General features: G+C 36.3%; 1 protein-coding gene across 8 annotated transcripts in view; it reads right to left on the bottom strand.

The window, feature by feature from the left end:
- The window catches only part of GRIA4 (glutamate ionotropic receptor AMPA type subunit 4), a 298771-nt gene that overhangs the window by 38469 nt on the left and 241033 nt on the right, over positions 1-19269 (bottom strand). For 7 of the 8 annotated variants that reach the window (XM_060771029.2, XM_060771031.2, XM_060771034.2 and 4 more), the window contains exons 9-12: positions 17514-17624; positions 8281-8487; positions 4614-4984; positions 1066-1264 (exon numbers count right to left, since the gene is read on the bottom strand). In XM_060771029.2, coding sequence (XP_060627012.1) covers positions 1066-1264; positions 4614-4984; positions 8281-8487; positions 17514-17624 — 888 coding nt within the window. Of the gene's footprint in view, positions 1-1065; positions 1265-4613; positions 4985-8280; positions 8488-11881; positions 16149-17513; positions 17625-19269 lie in introns of those variants that run through there. The other variant, XM_060771037.2, reaches the window with a different exon arrangement.

Genomic DNA, 19269 nt, shown 5'->3' with positions numbered 1-19269 from the left:
CCTAACTAATGTCTGTTGGTTTTAGTAGGTCTGTTCTGAATTACATTATAATGGGATAATGGGATCCAATGCATTATCTAGTGGCCCTAAAACATTTTCGGTTCTTTATGATGCATTCATATTGAGACAGGAAGCCAAGTGTGACTGTGGACACAGATCAGTCAAAATTAACACATTGTAAACAATTTGTTAAGTCTGACTGATTTCAGTGAAATATCTTTAGTGCCATTCAGATGGAAAAGCACTAGCCCATTTAGTTTAATGGGATTTAGTCCCACTTATGTTGGTACAGGCTTACTGGCTTAACCACTGACTTAATTATCCTCCTGAAATTATAGGGACTTGGAAGTGATTACTTTTCACTGGGTTGCATGTGGTGTTCTCTGTTTGACAGCACTGAACAATCCAGTTCAAGTTAAACACTTCCAAGTCTCAATGGGCCAGAAATAAACACATGCTTAAAATACCCACTGCCATCAATAGGATATAAGAATCCACAGGAGCAGCTGCTGCCAAGCTGCTAGAAGAAATTATCTTTTACATCTCTATAGCAAAGCAAACAAAATTAAAGCAACGTGAATGTAAAGCTTCACAAAATGAAATTGGATGGTGAAGCCACTGGAATAATACTTCTCATAGCCATATATTACTAAAGCAGTGACAGGACATAATATTACTACACATCTTTTCACCCAAGAAAGCCTGCAGCAGAATCTATAAGAAGTCAACCTTAGACCATCATACGTCTGTCAGAAAACTCCATTTTGTCTTAGTGCTGTTGCTGTAATAAACCAGGAGAGCAGTGTTATTTTAATTACCTCTGAGTCTACAGTCCCTTAGGGCAAGCGTCTAGCCTCATGTGTCAAAATCAATACATTTACCACAAATAAAATGATTGCAAATGTCAACAAGTGCTCCTAGAGTAAAAAAAAAAAGTAACATCAATATTGCATGAGCTAGAAGCTACAAATCTGATTACCCCTAATGCATAATTATTCTGACTGCTTTTTGAACACTTTCTGTGTGGAATAGGAATACCGTGCCCTGGTAGGCATGCCAACTTACTCTGAAGAATTCTTTCGTTGATCCCGAGTCCAGTGTTCCATATGCAATCTCAGTTTGTTTGGCTAGGTCTTCAGCACTTTCTATAGGCGAGACCATTCGCTCAACAGTCAAGAAAGCAGCAAGATTAGCAGTGTAGGATGAAATAATGATGAGTGTGAAGAACCACCACACACCTCCAACTATGCGACCTGAGAGGGATCTAAACATGAATAAGATTATGCATATTTTCCTATCTCTTGTGTCAAGCAGAGAAAGAGAAAGAGAGACTAGTAGAGATACCGGTATGACAAGACATTTATTAACCAGGCAACAATAATTGGAAGAGAACAGGTCAAGTGTTCTGCTTAATCCTGTGTTCAGTCAAGGTTACAGTGTGGTTTATGTATAAATCTATAAGAGAGATGAAAAAAAATATAATACTTAAAAGAGGAAGCTGCTGATACAGTGATCATCCTAATAGTTCTCAAGCTTATTCAAAAGAAGTCCAGAGTTCTCTGTGACTTTGCCCATGGGAAGATCAATAAATGTAGGAAAGGTCTATTATAAAGACAGTTTGTCCACAACTCCCCTCAAAATGCAGCCATACTTTTTTGTATTTGTACTGCGTAATTGTGCCACACTTTTTCAAATCTGCCCATAAATGAACTGAGAGCTCACTCTTGTTATATGCCTTGGAATGTTATCAGGATTTTTCACCAGACGTATGTGCAAAAAAGTTTCCAGGAAGATAGATTTTTTCTTAGACATCACCACACCTAATTTACATGACCTTTACTAATAATACATTGTTATCTGCTTACCTTATTCAGGTATTATCCTATATATTGGACACTTACAAGGACATCATAAAAATAATTAAAACTAAAGATGCTTATGGTAGGAAAAATGTGACCCAAGGAACTCATGTGACCCTCAACCCTTATTTTGTTGCTCCTGGAACTCCCTTGGACATTGCCCAAGCATCTCATACTAAGATTTAAAACAGTGGTTTTCAACCAGCGGGTCACCAGAAGTTTTGGCTTCAATTCCCAGAAATCCTAACAGCTGGTAAACTGGCTGCGATTTCTGGGAGATGTAGGCCAAAACAGCTGGGGACCCACAGATTGAGAACAACCGACTTAAAAAATGGGAGGGGGAAGAAATATTTCACCTCAAATGCTGGAAAGTTATCCAAAGGGGGATAAAAAATGTGCCAATTCAATGTCACATTGACTCCAAAACATACAAAAATGCACACGATTTGGAGAAAGACAACTGAAAATGCAAGAGAATTTGTTTCTGTGTGATAGTGTGGCTTGACATTGTACAGTTTGCCTGTGTGAAAAACAATGTCTGCTTGCCCCCCCCCCCCAATTCCCCACATCAACTTGAAAAGAACCAAAAATTGTAGAGCACACAGTACAATGTGTAGGAAAAAAAATGGGAGACACATCTCAAGGAACTCAATTGATGATACATCTCAAGGAACTCAATTGATGGATGCTTCACTGGTTTTAAAAAAAGTCCAACGTGTTTGATACTATATAACTTTCAGGGTCTTATTAAGGGACCATTTGCAATGTCACTTAAGAAATTTCTAGAGATCAAACTCCAATGTCGTTCAATATATAAAAAGAAAAAAAGGATCCTAAAGGCACCAGATCCTGTATGATTCAGAAGCGAAGCAGGATCAGTCCTTGTGAGTACTTGATGAGAGACTGCCAATGAACACCAGGTGGTGTAGGTTATCTTTCATAGTAAGGAACTGGGAAAATGGAAGCATTCCTTGCTTTAGTAAACACGATGAAATTTATGAGGCCATCATAGTTTGACAGGTGACCTGAAGACACAAAGACACATCCACAAATTCATCAATTGAACTTCTTGAGTTATGTCTCTGGCTTCTTCTCCATACCATACTCAAAGCAAATTATACATTTTGAATATTGGCATTCATTTGTGGATAATTAACTTCTATTTTGGACCAGTGTTTCTCCTTGACATACAAATACACCATATACTGGGCCGTATTTCTGGTTAGTGTCTCCACATGTTTCTGAATATATATTCAACAATTAAACCAATAAGATCTTCAATAAGGGTGGAAGGAGTGTTGAGGTGGTAATTATAGCAATATAAAGCAAAGAAGAATATGATAAAATTATATGAGAATGTGCTGAAGTGTGAGAATTAGTGGATATTTTGCACTCATGAATGAAGGGTGAGATAAACAGTCCTTTTGTTTTGACATAATTTGTTAGAACATTGTGTGAATATATTTTGGTGGAAAAAGAACTCAGTTTAAAAAGGGAGCCAAATAAATTCTGTTTTAATGTTTGCATATTTTTATATTTTACATTGTATGCTATTGCTTTTATGTTAAGCCAGGGTATAAAGAAAACAACAACAGCTACTACAACAGAGTAGAATATCTCTTCTTATTATTATCTAAGATTATTTATTGTTCCTTAAAATTATAGTTGTTAATTATACCAGCCTAGAAAGTGCTGATATGAACAATTTATTTATTTATGTATTTACCGCATTTCTACCCCGCCTTTGTCAACCCGGAGAGACTCAAGGCAGCTTTACACATTGGCAATTATTCGATGCCTTAAAACAATATACAATTAAAATGAACAATTAAAATAGAATACTAAAATACTTTAAAACAATTGAAACATTTAAAACAATATCTTCACAATTAATCATGTAATCCACAAGCGTAATCCAGGTCGTTTTTATGGCCATTTCACATCATTCCATATTCCATATCTATTGCACAAGTTCTCCAAAAGGCTTGGTTACAAAGCTATGTTTTTACTCTCTTACAGAAGATCAAGAGGGAGGGGGATGATCTAATATCCCTAGGGAGGCAATTCCACAGCCAAGAGGCCATCACTGAGAAGGCCCTGTCTCTTGTCCCTGCCAATCATGACTGTGAAGGAGGCAGGACCAAGAGTAGGGTCTCCACAAGCAATTTTAAAATCTGAGATAGTTCATAGAGGAAGATACGTTTGGACAGGAAAGCTGGGACAGATCCTTTTGGGGCTTTAGACAGCACTTGTAATTGTGCTCAGTAGCAGACAGGCAGCCAGTGAAACTGAAATAACAGGGGGCTTGTAAGCTTGCCTATTAATTTATCTCTCTTTTAAAAAAAAGTGACATGTTAAAACGAGAAATCTCTCCCCCCACCCCCACTCCATTGTATATTGTATCTACATTGTAAGCATGAGGGCAGGGACTGTTTTTATTTGTTCTTTATCTTGTAAAGCACCAAGAACAGTGATGACAACATAAAAATAAATAATGACGGTGGCAATGATAGTAACCAAGAATGTGAAATGAACAGAATATTTAGAAAGGTCTGACATACCCACCTTACTGGAACGTGAGACAATTAATCTGAACAATTTCATAAACAGAAGAAGCCATTGCAAGCTAGAACTAAGAACATTACCTGAATAACTTAATAGTTGTTGGATTTTATGTAGCAAGGGTATTTTCATCAGTAATGCTACAATGCAGATTTTAAAAGCACAAAGGAATATAAAATATTTGATACCGACCTGGGTGAAATATCACATCCTTGTTGCATAAAGGCACCCAGGGAAAACCAGAGGCTGTTGAAGATGCCAAATTCATTGGGAGGTTGGTCGCTTGGGCCTTCTTTGCCATCCTCTGGCTCTTCTGTGTGCCATTCATATGGACTAAACCTGCTCACCAGGAACAGGACCACACTGACCCCAATGTAGGCAAAGACAATGCACATCCATATTTCATACGCCAAGGGATCCAGGAAAGAAAAAACTCCAGGTTTAGATTTCTGGGGCTTTTTGATCATAATGGATATGCCAAGACTCATAAAGGGCTTAGAAAAATCAATGACCTCTTCTCGTACCAAAGTAATTGTCAGAGGTGCGACAGCAATTTCTGCTTTCTGTAAGAGAAGGAGAATCCAAACAAAAGCAAGTTAAGAGAAACAGAAGACATTCTAAGTACAGGTTGAGTATCCTTTTTCAAAAATGCTTGAGATGATTCTGGAATCCACCCTCACTCCATTTTTGAATATTTGCATACACTGGGGCATATCTACACTGCAGTATTACTGCAGTTTGACACCACTTGAACTGCCATGGCTCAATGCTATCGAATCACGAAAGCTGTAGTTTTTAAAATGTCTTTAGTCTTCTTCGCTAAAGAGTGGTTGTGCCTTACCAAATTACATCTCCCATCATGTAATTTGGCGAGAATTGGTGGTTAAAGGGGTGTCAGACTTTGCTTTGTCAGTTAAAGCTAGAAAATCCCATTGCTTGTGCACAGAAATTGTTTAGAAACGTCATTTAAAATTTTTGTATCAGCTTGATAATGGAATGGGTAGCCATTCTGTGTCAAAGAGTCCTCCTTACCACTACTGGTTCTCCATCTTCGCTAATATAAGCAGGGGGTTTCTTCAATCCAATCCAGACCCCAACACCTGCTTTGAAATGGGTCACATTTCTTAGTGTTTACATCCTCTTTGCTTTTGGACCTCCCTTATTTCTACTTACCAGTGCAATGAATATATTGCACCACTGCATTTTTTAAAACTAATCTAAGGGAAGTCAGCTAGGAATTTAGGTTGTGTGCTATCTCCCAGTTTTCTATGTCTATCCTTATTATGTCCACTGAGCATATGTTTACATCAGTGAAACATTCCTTAATTTAACAAATGCCTATATACATCATGTAGCTCTCTGGAGCTTTGGAGAAATGTCAACGCCATGAATAGTGCAGAACTTTGACAAGGTCTAGACCTAACTACCTTCCCATTAAATATTTATGAGTGAATGAATCTATTAGTCATAATGCAGAGACTTGTTATCAGCTTTTCTCTTTCTGGCTAAACAGTAAAGGCACATCTGTCATGATATCTGCATATAATAGGAAAAGGTACAGTGTAAAACATGGATATTTGTTGAATTACATAGTCAGTTTCAATAATTTAATCTCATTCTCTTTTTCATTCTTGAAAAAAATCATTTTTAGAAAGCTCATCAAAGTAATCCTCTATCTATGGTGTCACATCAAACACCTTTTTCTAGGCTTTTATAGAACTGAAAACAAAAGTTTGAACTTTAGATCCTTATTCTTCTGTAGACTTTGACAAAAATGGGCAATGACTACCTTATTCATCACACAGTGAATGGATAACATTCCAGGATAGGATAATGAATATTTAACTAGAGTTTATTTCTGGAGCTTTTGAGAACACCTAGAAAGGGTAGCTAATGACATTCATCACTAGTAGAGTACTTTGCTGAATAAGTTCACCAACAAAAAGTGGATAATTCTGTAGACCTTTGGGCTATTTATACAGATGAGAAAAACTACAGGAATCTCTAGCTTCATGGGACAATGTCCTTCTGAGTAAACTGCTTCATGTTTATTGTTCTTTGACAGTTCCGTAATTGCACACTTATGAAATGTAATGGTTAATGATGTTGTAAACTACATAACAAATATTGACTAGTTATTAGTACAGATTAATTTTTCTTTGGCAACAGTGTTATTAATTCTGTTGAGAATTATGAGGTAGCTCAAACCCTAAAGGATTGACAAGGTGATTAGAGAACTTCCTCCAAATCTCTTCATTACACAATATACATCCCAGATTTTTCCTCCTCATAGCTATGAAATAGTTTAATAGTTAATAGTTTAGATTAACAGTTCATTTCTCTGCCCTTTTATCAAAAAGTAGACTTCACTGTCTTCAGTAGGGTTTAGTTAGGAGATGGGCTTCAGAGGCTATAATCTCATCCATATTTAGCCAAGAGTAAGACAGCTACATGGGATTTACTTCTGAATAAGCACTCATAAAGCTGATCTTTAGATGTGATGCAGGTTGAAGATTATTTGAAACATTCTCCATTCCAAATACACAAAACAAACAAAATTCCAAAGAACTTAATCAGCCAGTTAGCTCCTGAAGCATTTCTCGCCCTAACTTTGAAGAAATATGATAGCATCCTCTTTTCCAGAATTCTCACGTACTACTGAAGGACCAAAGTCCTTCTCAGGAGAATGGGAATTTAGTCAAAGAATGCAAAAAATACGCACAAAAGAATAGAAATAATTGCTCAATCTAGAATATTTTTAATAGCATGGTCCTCATATATTAGTAGATTAGAGCTCCTATTACTCCAACATTGGCTATATTAGCCAGGTTTGATAAGAGATGCAGTAAAAAAAACATCTGGATGTTCACATGCTTGAATCCACTGGTTTACAGTGACTGATGCTGGTTCTTGATGGTTTCCCAAATCCTAATAAAAAGATAGCTGCACAATTGGGTATTCTTAGGTGAAATGGCGTACAAGTCATCCCAAGTAGTTCTGTAATGAATGTTTTTAAATGTTTAATACATTTTAATTTTAATCTATTTTTTTGGAATTGTATGTGTTTTAAGGCATTGAATAATTGTCTCTGGTTAAGCCACCTTGAGTCCCCTTCAGGGTAGAGAAAGGAGGGGTATAAATAGAGTAAATAAATAAATAAAATTTGTCAAGAAGTAATTTCCACTAACAAAGAAATATGCTTGAAATGCAATGGGAAGCCATTCTTTTTGCAATGATCTTCTTGCTTCTAATTTTTTCTACAGCTGATGTTCCTGTTGTGAGCTCCATAAACCTACCTAGACTAAAATCGAGACTTTTTGCATGTAAAACATGTGACTTAAAGCCCTTCCCATAATTGTGGAAAATGTGTGTATGTCTATGTTTGCATGGGACAGTAATAATAAATGCAGATGTGTGAATCCACTTTTCTAATATGAATGCGAAATGTTCCTTTCAGTGATGATTTTAATATCACAGTAGTTAAGTTATATAGAGTTCAATGCATTCCTTAGTGACAAAAAGGAGAATTGTATAGAAGCTTTTACATTTACTGGTTTAAATGTTCTGAGAAATGACTCATACAAAGGCAAATTGTTTTAATGAATCTTCCAGCACAGAAATGCAATTTTCTTTCTAAGTCAAGCCTTCCTTGAACAACCAGGCACAGTTTATAAAAGAGATCCCAGCATACAATCTGCATTTCCTTTATCTCCATTAAATCTTGAAAATCATGTTTAGATCATTCCTCTGGGATTGCCAACATTCATTGTGAATGCGCACGTATGCCAAAATGCAGGTCCATTCACTGTGCTTATGAAATTTATAGGCTAAATCTTGCATCAAAAATTCATGTGCTTACCCCATATACCAGCTCTCCCACCATCCCATTCCATATTTTTGTGTTTGGATCCCTTGCTCCATATTTTCCATCAGGGACAATTGCAATTTTGTACTTGATGCCAATATGCTTTGCAATTTCCGATGCCAGGTCTACACAGTATCCTTCATATTTTTCATTCCCATCAAACAGTTCTCTGTTTTTTTTCCACATAACATACGGGGCTTCCTACAATGAAAAAGGGAGAGCTGTAAAAGAGAAATATACAGTGTAGCCTGTCCAAAGGAATGCATTGTTTCCTTGGTTGTGCCGTTCTGAAAGGCCACATCAAATATGATTGACATAGTTGTCACAAAATAGAAAAAGCCATCTACAAGAAATCAAAAGCAGCATATATACATGGTGATATAAAACCAAACATAGATGCTGTATATTTGTTCCATGTTTTATGAAAACAATACATTCTTTGAAATTATATCCTTTTTGTGCAATCATAAACTATTAATACATATGATTTTAAAGCATTTTTTCTTGACCAATTTGTATAAACAATTAATTAACATTAATAATTTTGCATATTATGAAAAATTAAATATGTTTTCTTGAAGAAAGTATAACCAACTTAACATTACAACTGGAAAAATGAAACCTAACAACCACAATAGGAAAGAACCATTTGATTTGATTTTATTCCTCATTACATTAAATACTGGAACTCAAAGAGAATTTTAAAAATAAACAAGCACACCATTAAGTCAATGCCCTTTTGATAGCAATCAGTGTGTGTGTTTCAGTCACACTTGTAAGGGAAATGTACATAAAATATCTGGGGAATGAAATTCTATCTGTAGATTCAAAGTTTCCTTTGTTTCTAGCTTCACTAAAATAGTTGGACTACTATAGTTTAACTATTGGTCAGCATTCAGCATATCTTCAAGATGCTTGTCTTCCCAAGTATGTCAAATGTTTTTTTCTCAAGTTTGCAAAAATTTAACTGAAATCTTAAGTAATTTCTCCTTTTCCAAAATATTTCCAGAGGTTTTCAATTAGTTTTTTTGATACCAAAATACTACAAAAGGTAGACATTGTTGTTAAAAAGTAGAAATTGGATTCAATACTAACATGTATGCAGCAATGTTGAATACAGTCAGACTATTTGCTCATCTACCCTAGTATTGGCTGCTCTTACTTGCAGCTGTTTGTAGGCATTCCTTTCTTAGATATATTTTCAAACAGAGATTTTATAGATTTATTTGGAGAACTTTGGCATACAGAAACTGTGGAATATGTTCATTAAATGTTCTTCATTTCAGTTTTGGCACTAAATAAATTTCTGATTCATTCAATTACATCATGATGCAGCAACATCATATCACCTGATGCATCAATTGAAATACCATATATTTAGGATTCAAAAGGTGTTTTGATCTCTTTCATTCAATGACCAAACCAAGGCACAGTGGTTGTTGTCATTAAAGTCACCATTTGCCAATAGTTACCTCATGATGGTATCTCAGTTACACCTCAGTTTTTCTCATCAACTCTCATTTGGCTTGAACTGTGGCAACAGTTGGCAAATGTTGCATCTTCAAAGTATAACCATTGTAGCCCTCTGCTCCATTCACTTTACAGCTTTTGTGTCATGTCTAAATAGATCATGTAATAATACACAGACAAAACATCAGTCAAATATCTACTAGAGCTATAATGTAGGAGCTACTTGGACAGCTAATTACTTTTATTAAGTCTTTTGTGAATACTATGACTAATACATGGGATGTCAATAGTGGAATCTGAAATACGTAGCTTAGGTAACATTTACTATTAGAAGCACAACTTCATCGTGACCACTACTTCATATACTTTTGTGAATCCTTGAGTTGGTTGGAAGATTGTTAGGGGATCATTAGTGAGTGATCAAGAATAGTGTCTTCCTTGGATGGCAGCTTGCACCTACATTACTCATTTTCTTCTGTAATGTGGTGAGGAAAGGTGGTGTTCACTTGTTCCATAGTATATCCTCAGTTCCAATGGTAAGCACGAGATTCCATGAATGTGAACTATTTCTGTGCCTTAGAACATAATGCATACATTTGTGTATAAGTCAAGGATAGTTTTGTGGGCCAAAATTATGGATTTTGATGTGATAAGTCAAAAGCCATTCTGTGGAGAGGAGAAAGCACCAGCACCACCTAAGGAGACCAGTTGCCTGTGGTTATTGTTACTACAATTTTCCCACCTAGACATTTAAAATGGCCAGAAGAAGCAAGGTGGCAGACAGAGTAGAGGGGATCAGTGCTTCCTTTAGGTTCTTCTCAGATAATCTCTCACCTTTTGCCACTCTGCTCAGAGAAGGGGATGAGCCACTTTTTCTTTATAAGTGTTAAGGTACTTACATTGACCTATGATAAATTGACCCACTGACATTGTCTGGTTTGCCTACTCTGGAACATGCAACTTATAATTGTCCATCTTTAGGAGTCCCTTTCAAATCTAAAATACTTTATCTCTCTGTGTGTGAATCATATATATCTATCTTTATCTATGGCTGGTTGGCTCTCTGTCAGGAGGGCTTTGATTACATTTTCTTGCCCTGGTGAAGGGAGTTGAACTGGATGGCCTTAAGTATTTTCTGTTGGTCATGGGGGGTTCTGTGTGGGAAGTTTGCCCCAATTCTGTCATTCGTGGGGTTCATTCAGAATGGTCTTTGATTGTAGGTGAACTATAAATCCCAGTAACTACAACTCCCAAATGCCAAGGTCTATTTCCCCCAAACTCCACCTGTGTTTATATTTGGGCATATGGAATATTCGTGCCAAGTTTGGTCCAGATCCATCATTGTTTGAGTCCACAGTGCTCTCTGGATGTAGCTGAACTACAACTCCCAAACTCAAGGTCAATGCCCACCAAATGCTGCTAGTATTTTCTGTTGGTCATGGGAGGCCTGTGTGGCAAGTTTGGTTCAATTCCATCGTTGGTGGAGTTCAGAATGCTCTTTGAGTATAGGTGAACTATAAATCCCAGAAACTACAACTCCCAAATGACAAAATCATATTTTTTTGAGTGATGGTCACTCCTTTTGCAGTGAGATGTTTTGTTGCCAAATTTGGTGTGATTTCGTTCATTGGTTCTTTTGTTTTTAAGGTACTCATTATGCACAAAGCATTTTTATATATATAGATGTCTTCCAATAGCCTGTACTTTTAGAAGTCTTGAGAGAGCTTTGCCTCCATGCAATTTTCTTGGGTTTAATTATTGCCTTGGGTTGAATATTTTTAATATATACAAAATCCTGTAAAATCTATTGGTAAGAGGCAAAAGCAGCGTGACACTACATAGTATAAACCAAATAGTAATATTATATTGTTTGAATGGGTCCAAAAGTGATGGTCTTCATAGCTACTACTAGGTGGAAAACCTAAATAATGTGATGGATGCATAGTGCATTATTTATTGGGCACCATCAAACTACCCAATCTGACGTTTCTACACGATGACTGCAAAACCCAATATGTATTGGGCGTGTATTATTCATCCACCTTTTGGTAAGGGACAATTTCTAATTAAAGTAAGATGAGAACACTCTGGATCAGGTTTACAAAATATAATTTCACACAAAATCCACATTTCAGTTGACCAGTAACAATATATTGAACACAGAAAGTCAAAGTAGTACAAGGCTGACTTACAGAAAGCAGATATCTATAACAATGGTTAACAGTTAAAATGCACTGTAGATTTATGCACACAGAGTAATCTTTCACAATCCTGCTAGTACACATCTGGGGAACTTTCAATTGTATAAAACTGGTCAGGTCGAAATAAATTTGGACATGAATAAGCCCTATGTTTTAATTCATAATGACAAATTCATGGCATGGAAAAGACATTTATCAATGGCAAATTAATCCTAGCAAATAAATGTAATTAATTAGCCTACAAACATTTTTAAATTTCTAGCTTAAATATATGCCTGTGTAGCCCGAGATGAAGGGGAAAATCCACAAATTTTAATAAAGATCTCTTAGTCATTACAGGCAATTACTCTGAGCAACTACTTACAAAGTTAAGACTTAGTGTTTCAATATAGATTATAACGAAATATTCCACAGGACTCAATGGCAACAGATTATATGCCACTATACCTGAAATGTTATTACATTACCAGCAAATGTAGGTGAAATATCACAGGATTCTGTGGCACAGGGCTGGATAGCAAATAGTTACTACTGCCCTACACAGTACACATACTCTCAAGTTCTTTGGCATTCAAACACTTGCAATGTTCTTGAAGTGTAAAATTAGCTGCAAATTAATTAATTCTTAATTTACATCCCTTTTTAAACTTCAAGAACATTGAAGATGATCTAATTTTCTGTATAATTAAAAGAAGAATTCATATGTTAACTAAATTGTTATATCCAAACTGTTTTTATTTCCACTAAAAACATACACACTAACAAATGTCATGTTTTCATATTAAGTTAAAATTAAAATTAATTACGTATACTGTATAATCTTCTTTGTGAAAGAACATATACTTTTGGAAGCATAGATCAATTTCTGTTACATCTTGGCATCTAAGCTCAAAACAGCTTTGCATCAAATGAAGCACAGAAGCATACAAAACAAGCAAACTGCCAAGTACTTTATTAAAGTATCCATGCAGAACTTACTGAGAGAGATGTTTTCCACACATTCAAAAGCTGGACATATAACTGATTCTAGAACCTATCTAGTTAAATATAGAAATTGCTCTGGGCAACCTAATGGTATTTTTCACTGGCACTGAATTAACTTTCTATTAATGAGAAGTGATCATTGAATGGGGTCAACTAATGTCACTCAGGGTTGTTGTAGGTTTTTTTGGGCTATATGGCCATGGTCTAGAGACATTCTCTCCTGATGTTTTGCCTGCATCTATGGCAAGCATCCTCCGAAGTAGTGAGGTCACTCAATTCACCTTTTTGCAGTTATGCTGTTGTTCAACTGTTTGCATCAGGGGAGTTACATGGTTGAAGAAAATGATAAAGATTTTTTTTTTTTTGTAAACCAAAAATGGCCATTGTTTGCCTTCAAAGTTAAACAATGATGTGAATTTTTAGGAAGCCAAAGACAAATAAATGTGATTAAGGAGACCTATTCAACAAAAGCCAATTCAAGTGAACTCTTCTTATACCAGATGTTTTGGTATTGAAGATGGAGGTATAATATACTATGACCTGGCACAGAAATTTGAGGACAGAATCTACTGCAACTGTTATCTGACTTCTAGTTGAAAGTGAATCCTTTTAAAATTAGAAACACATGGAGAACAATATTGACACAGTCTAAATGCATTTTTAGGTTGGCAACACACTGAACAGTTTTAGGTCTTGTTAGGCTTAGATGCATCAAAGTCTCCGATGTAAAGATTCAATACTATCTTCTCCCTCTATGTACCTGCCAGAGTCTTAAAGTTTTGGGAGAGGTGTGGTGGACACACATTCCCTTGGTCCAACAATCATCACAGGCCCAACAGGTGACAACCATTCACCACAAGCCCATGAGAGCTAGAAGCAGTTAGCTGTGAGTTGCAGGCTTCACTATGAACCTAGTTTCCAGATTTGATCTTTATTGTTAAGCAGAAGTAGGGGGAAGGTCTTCCTGAGCCACATGACCTTCCCCCTACTCCAAACCCTCCCTCCTGTACTTCTGATTTTGAAAAACTTAGTATTGGATCTATTTAAATATAAAGAAAAATGACCTTGAATTAGTTTGGATAGACAACAGGTGGTCTGGAGGGGGTCAAGAACCATAAAAAAGTTAGATGGCACATATTGCCCATCCATCATTAGATGTGCAACATGTCTAACATCTGGAAACGTTAGTCACTACATTATACAAGGACCTGATCAAAACTATACATTCAAATACCCAAAGTATGCTGAAAAGTTAACCAGTAAACTTCAGTTTATTTCTAGAGAAAATATATCTACAAAATGACTACAATACATGCATCTGTTGTGCCAAACATTTATGATATAAGGAGAATTCACTATGGAGATGGCAATAGTCAAAGGAGACATTGCTTTTGCTCTGGGATGTTGACGGCCACTGGGTAAATTAGCTGGCTGCAGGGTTGTAGCTAATGCAGGGGATGAAATAATAGCATTCTGCCCAAGTAAGAATTCTGTGCTCAAAATGAAAATTTCCTTCAGATCCCAGATTATTTGTATTACAATTACATTATCTTTGGAAAAGTGTTTAGAAACAGTTTGTGCATTCAAAGAAGAGAGGCAGACAAAATCCCCAAGGAGATGCAAACACAACAAATACATGTATTCTAGGTGTGAATGAGTTTCAATGACTCATTCTCTGCAACATGATATAAATTTGGTAACTGAAGGAAAGTTTCAGGGTTGAGGAAGAATTCCTATTTGGAGGGGTGATGAGATTACCTTATCTGTTCGACGCTTTCGACCCAAGGCTTCCTGTTCATTACAGAAGTCCTTACACTCGAATAATTTATTTTGGCTAACACTGGCCAACACACATTTTGGTGCCTCAAATGTTAGACCTGTTTCTTGGCATATTTGACCTACTGATTCAAACATATGCCATATACCAGTCTTTATCTGCTTTCTCATAATAAATCACAATGTCTGTATCTAATAAACTAGCACTGATGTGGTCTACCCAATGCAATTTGCACCCCAAATAATCCCAGGAACAGGCCTAATAACCAAGACACCAAAATGTTTTTGTTGGGTTGTGTAATAAAAATGGAAAGTCCCCTATATATATTCAGAACCTACCAAGAAGAAGCAAAATCTTTGCTCAGTTCTTTAGTTATTACTGTCAAAAGGGTATGTCCTGTCTTAAATTGTAGAAGAACTCTGTGCTATGCTTTGCTTGGTGTATGGCAATGGAAATCAGTGTCCATTTGTAACAGTCTAAATTAATGATTTATGACAACTGGGTTGTTGTAGGTTTTTCGGGCTGTATGGTCGAGAAGCATTCTCTCCTGATGTTTTGCCTGCATCTATGGGAGGCATCCTCAGAGGTTGTGACCTCACAACCTTTGAGGATGCCTGCCACAGATGCAGGCAAGACATCAGGAGAGAATGCTTCTAGGACATGGCCATACAGCCCGAAAAACCTACAACGACCCAGTGATTCAGGCCATGAAAGCCTTCGACAATAGATTTACGACAAGTTGGGGATCACCTACACCTTGAAGTTTGTTGTATTGGCTCTATAGTAAAAGGAGATGGAAGGATTAAAGATACAATAAGATACTCCCCTTTCAAATAGTTAGTTCTTTCCACCCTAGAACCATAAGATAGCATGCTGTAAGAAGCTCTGGCATGCTACACAGAATCCATTCAGAACCCTGACTTAGAAAAAAAAAATAGCCAGCCATCCTAAAACTGGCTGAGGTTTTTTTTTTTTTGCCAAGATAACATTTAATATGAACATCAAAACGCTTTAACGGAAACAACACATACACTTTCCTTGTATTTCATTTCACTTCCTGCACTTGGAAGCATTTGACAATAATTTACACTGTACATATAGGAAAGCCTCCATTTAAAGACTGGCATAAGAGGGGAAAAATCATCTGGAGAGCCTTGAAATCCTCATCCTTTTCTTCACAGCTTGACAACCTTGAAGACTGAATGCCATATGATTTTGGCACTTCAGAATAGTCACAGAGCTTTTTGGTTTTCCTTGATGGTTCAGTGCCTGTTCATCCAGCCAGAGGATCAGAAATCCATATGGAAAAATATATCTCAATGCTACTATATTGGAGATTAACGCTTGAGCCTTAGTTAGGAATGTTCACAGCAGCGTGGAACTCTTTTCTTCCTTGATCAATTTCTTAAAATAGGATTCTTCATCAGAGGCTGAAAAGAGGAGGACTGTACTGAAGTATGATTTTTCCATTACCATGTCTTTTTTAAAAGGAAAAAATACATTTTATAAGTCCCATGCAAAAGAGAATTACACAGTTAGGTTAGGCTTACAACTTAGAATATCTGTACAGAATGTTAGTTTTTTTCCATCCTAGAATGATTATCCTTAACAAGTGATTTCCCAGAATTCAATGGATATATCACCATACTAAATTATGTGAACGACACAATAACTAATTCTATATAGAAAGGCAGTCCCACACTTGACCTTGGTTCAATTTTAGTTCAGTGTTAATTTAAAACTCATAATTTGAAAGCAAAATCTGGTTAAGGAACACCGTGTAAAATCCATTATACTGAAAACAAACCTTAACTGGTATATTTATTTCAGGAAGAAAACTCAACATCTGGCTTAATGAGCTATGTTAACAGAGCAGGAAAATTGATTTTTTAAAATTAGGTAAAGGTCATCCTTGTTAGTCTGTTTTGACACACAACAAATTTAAATGGCACTTCATAAAAAGAGAAAGAAAATGTGCTGGCTATTCTGTTCAAGAGGGGCTGCTTCTTTTGGCAGAAGCAATCCTGTGATCTATAGTTTCCCCCCTTTTTATTAGTAATAACTTTGAGTTAATGAAGTACTTGCATTTTGGTTATTTCCCATGGATTATAATGGGAAAAATGAGTACAAACAATATTCTATCCATTGAAATCAATGTGATTTAGCTCATGATTGTTGCTGCTGCATTATGTTCAGTGGTGTATTGACATTGTAAAATAAATGAGATCTGGTATCTAGGAAAGGATTTGTGTAAGAAGGCATGCTAATTAAAACATGCATTTGCATTTTGCAGGCATATAAACAAATCAATACCTTCCTCTAAAAAGAGCTTACTAACTGGATACATTTAGAATAATTTTAAGAATCAAGAAATTTACATTTCTTGGAAATTACAAGATGTAAAAATAACCACAAGATGCTTAAATGAGATACATGTATTACATGTATTCTTGTAGTTACTGGGGAAAATCATGGCAAAAACAATGAAAGCTACATTACAGAATGCCAGTTTTTTTCATCTTTTCACAGTCTCCAGCATTTGTATATAGTACTACACATGAGTACTAACTGAAATATTTGAATAAAATAAGAATTGTGAAATTATCCCCAAAAGCACATGTCCTGATTTGATTTTTTTTTAAAAAAAGAGTTCGAGAAAATTAGAAACAATTAACATGCTTAACATCTTTCCTCCTCTACTTTTCTGTTAATATCAGGATGGGCAAGTTACTTTACTGGTAAACCAGATGAATATTTGGTTTATAAACTTGCTAATGCAATTAAAACAAACTTACCATAATTGTGGTAACAATGACTGTTCTGTTCTCAAGAGCGGATGTGTCATTTCCCAATGTAGGCTCATGCTGAATCAAAACCAACTTATCCATATCATTCCAGTAACCAATCTGAAACAAACAAATGCAAATCTTACGCTTGTATGTTATACTGAGAAACACAGCAATCATGGCTTGTTCATGTGAAATCTGCATTTCTGTTGGCATTATACCAACACCTCTTCAAATACAACTGAATATTTATTTTGTTTTGGGAAATTATTACATGAGCAAGGAACTAGCAATTAGGCTTGTGCAATATGGGTAAACTGTGATCCGTTTTGGTAGGGGTCCGTTTTGGATACTATCCATTTTTTAGGAGCATCCAGAATTCGGGAGAACAGAAATCTGTTTTTAATCTGGGAAGCCAAAAGATTTGTTTTCTATCCAGCCCATTATGGGGGGAGGGGACTTCCCAGGCTCCCCTTCCCATCAGTTTAGGCATCATTCATCCTTATATCCTTCATTAAGACCTGGATTGAAAGTATCAGAGTTAAGATATCACTGTTTCTGCAATCTTCTCCCTCCTGTCTGTAGAGGAGACTGGGTTTAATGCTTAGTTAAAGCTGTTTCTAGTCTAAAGGGGACAGGCGTGCACTGAACTCTGTCCCTGCAGCATGCAGCTTTCCAAGGAATTTGAAGGAAGCTTCCCCACTTTCTAGGGAAGGAAAAGCGATTGAAAGAAACCAAATATTCTTTGAGTGGTGAAATGCCTTTTTGAATATATGGGCAGGAAAATAGTGGCCCCTAGGGGCAGCAGCACTGGCACTTCCTTCTATCCCCAGAAGGCCACTGACTGACCCACATTTCATATCAAAATCCATAATTTTGGCCTCAAAACCTGCCCTTAACTTACTACATGAGTTTGACCTATATACTAGTATATAGAGTAAATAACCTTTCCTGGTCTGAACCCCTTCCTTTTGACATTAAAGGCCAGCTGTCAGGTCAGGCAAAGGAGGTCTATTCAGCTGTTGATTGAGACTCAAAGAAGATGTCATTTCTAGCCCCTATCCACTAGTGAGTGACACTGTGAAAAGAAATTGTGATGAGGTCTCCCTTTTAATGGCCAGAGCCTCGCTGGAGTTGGGAAGGGCCTGGAAATGTCATCTAACTTTCTTGATCAGCAACTGAATAAACCTATTTTGAGAAATCTTAGTGCTGTCTATTAAAGTGGACATTTACTGTAAGATGGCATAGTCTTACTGAATACAGAGCAGTTACAGATTTGTGGATGAAGCTTATGAATCCGAAATTGGAGCCCTTATATCTAATGTAGAATGTTTTAAAGGACATTAAAGCAAAACAGTTAGAATAAATTTTTTTCCCTCTTGCCCTTAAAGGTTGTGATGAATGAGTAGCAGAAGAAAGTCCTGAACTGATATTGACAAAAGAATAATACATCATAATATGAAAACTATAGGAAGGATGTTCCTTGGCTATATAAGTGAAAGCTTATAAACTCAGTTGTACTTTTTTTTACATATGATATGTCCCTGAGTATGCTGTGCCTTTGGAAGTAGCAAATACTTTACATGGTAATGGTAATGTCATCATAAATCCATACATTTGGCAGACATCTATATAGCCACCTGAATAGTATATAGCCACTTGAAAATTTCATGACTAGTTTTCAAAGAAAATGGAAGAACTTTTCATGCTTAACAAAGCAATCCTGCCACCATGAGAACTATTTTTGAACTATAGGAGCAAAGGC

Source organism: Anolis sagrei, chromosome 3, assembly GCF_037176765.1.
Source record: "Anolis sagrei isolate rAnoSag1 chromosome 3, rAnoSag1.mat, whole genome shotgun sequence".
Classification (NCBI taxonomy): domain Eukaryota; kingdom Metazoa; phylum Chordata; class Lepidosauria; order Squamata; family Dactyloidae; genus Anolis; species Anolis sagrei.
Note: the sequence above shows the minus strand (reverse complement) of the source record. Positions and strands in the feature narration are given on the sequence as shown.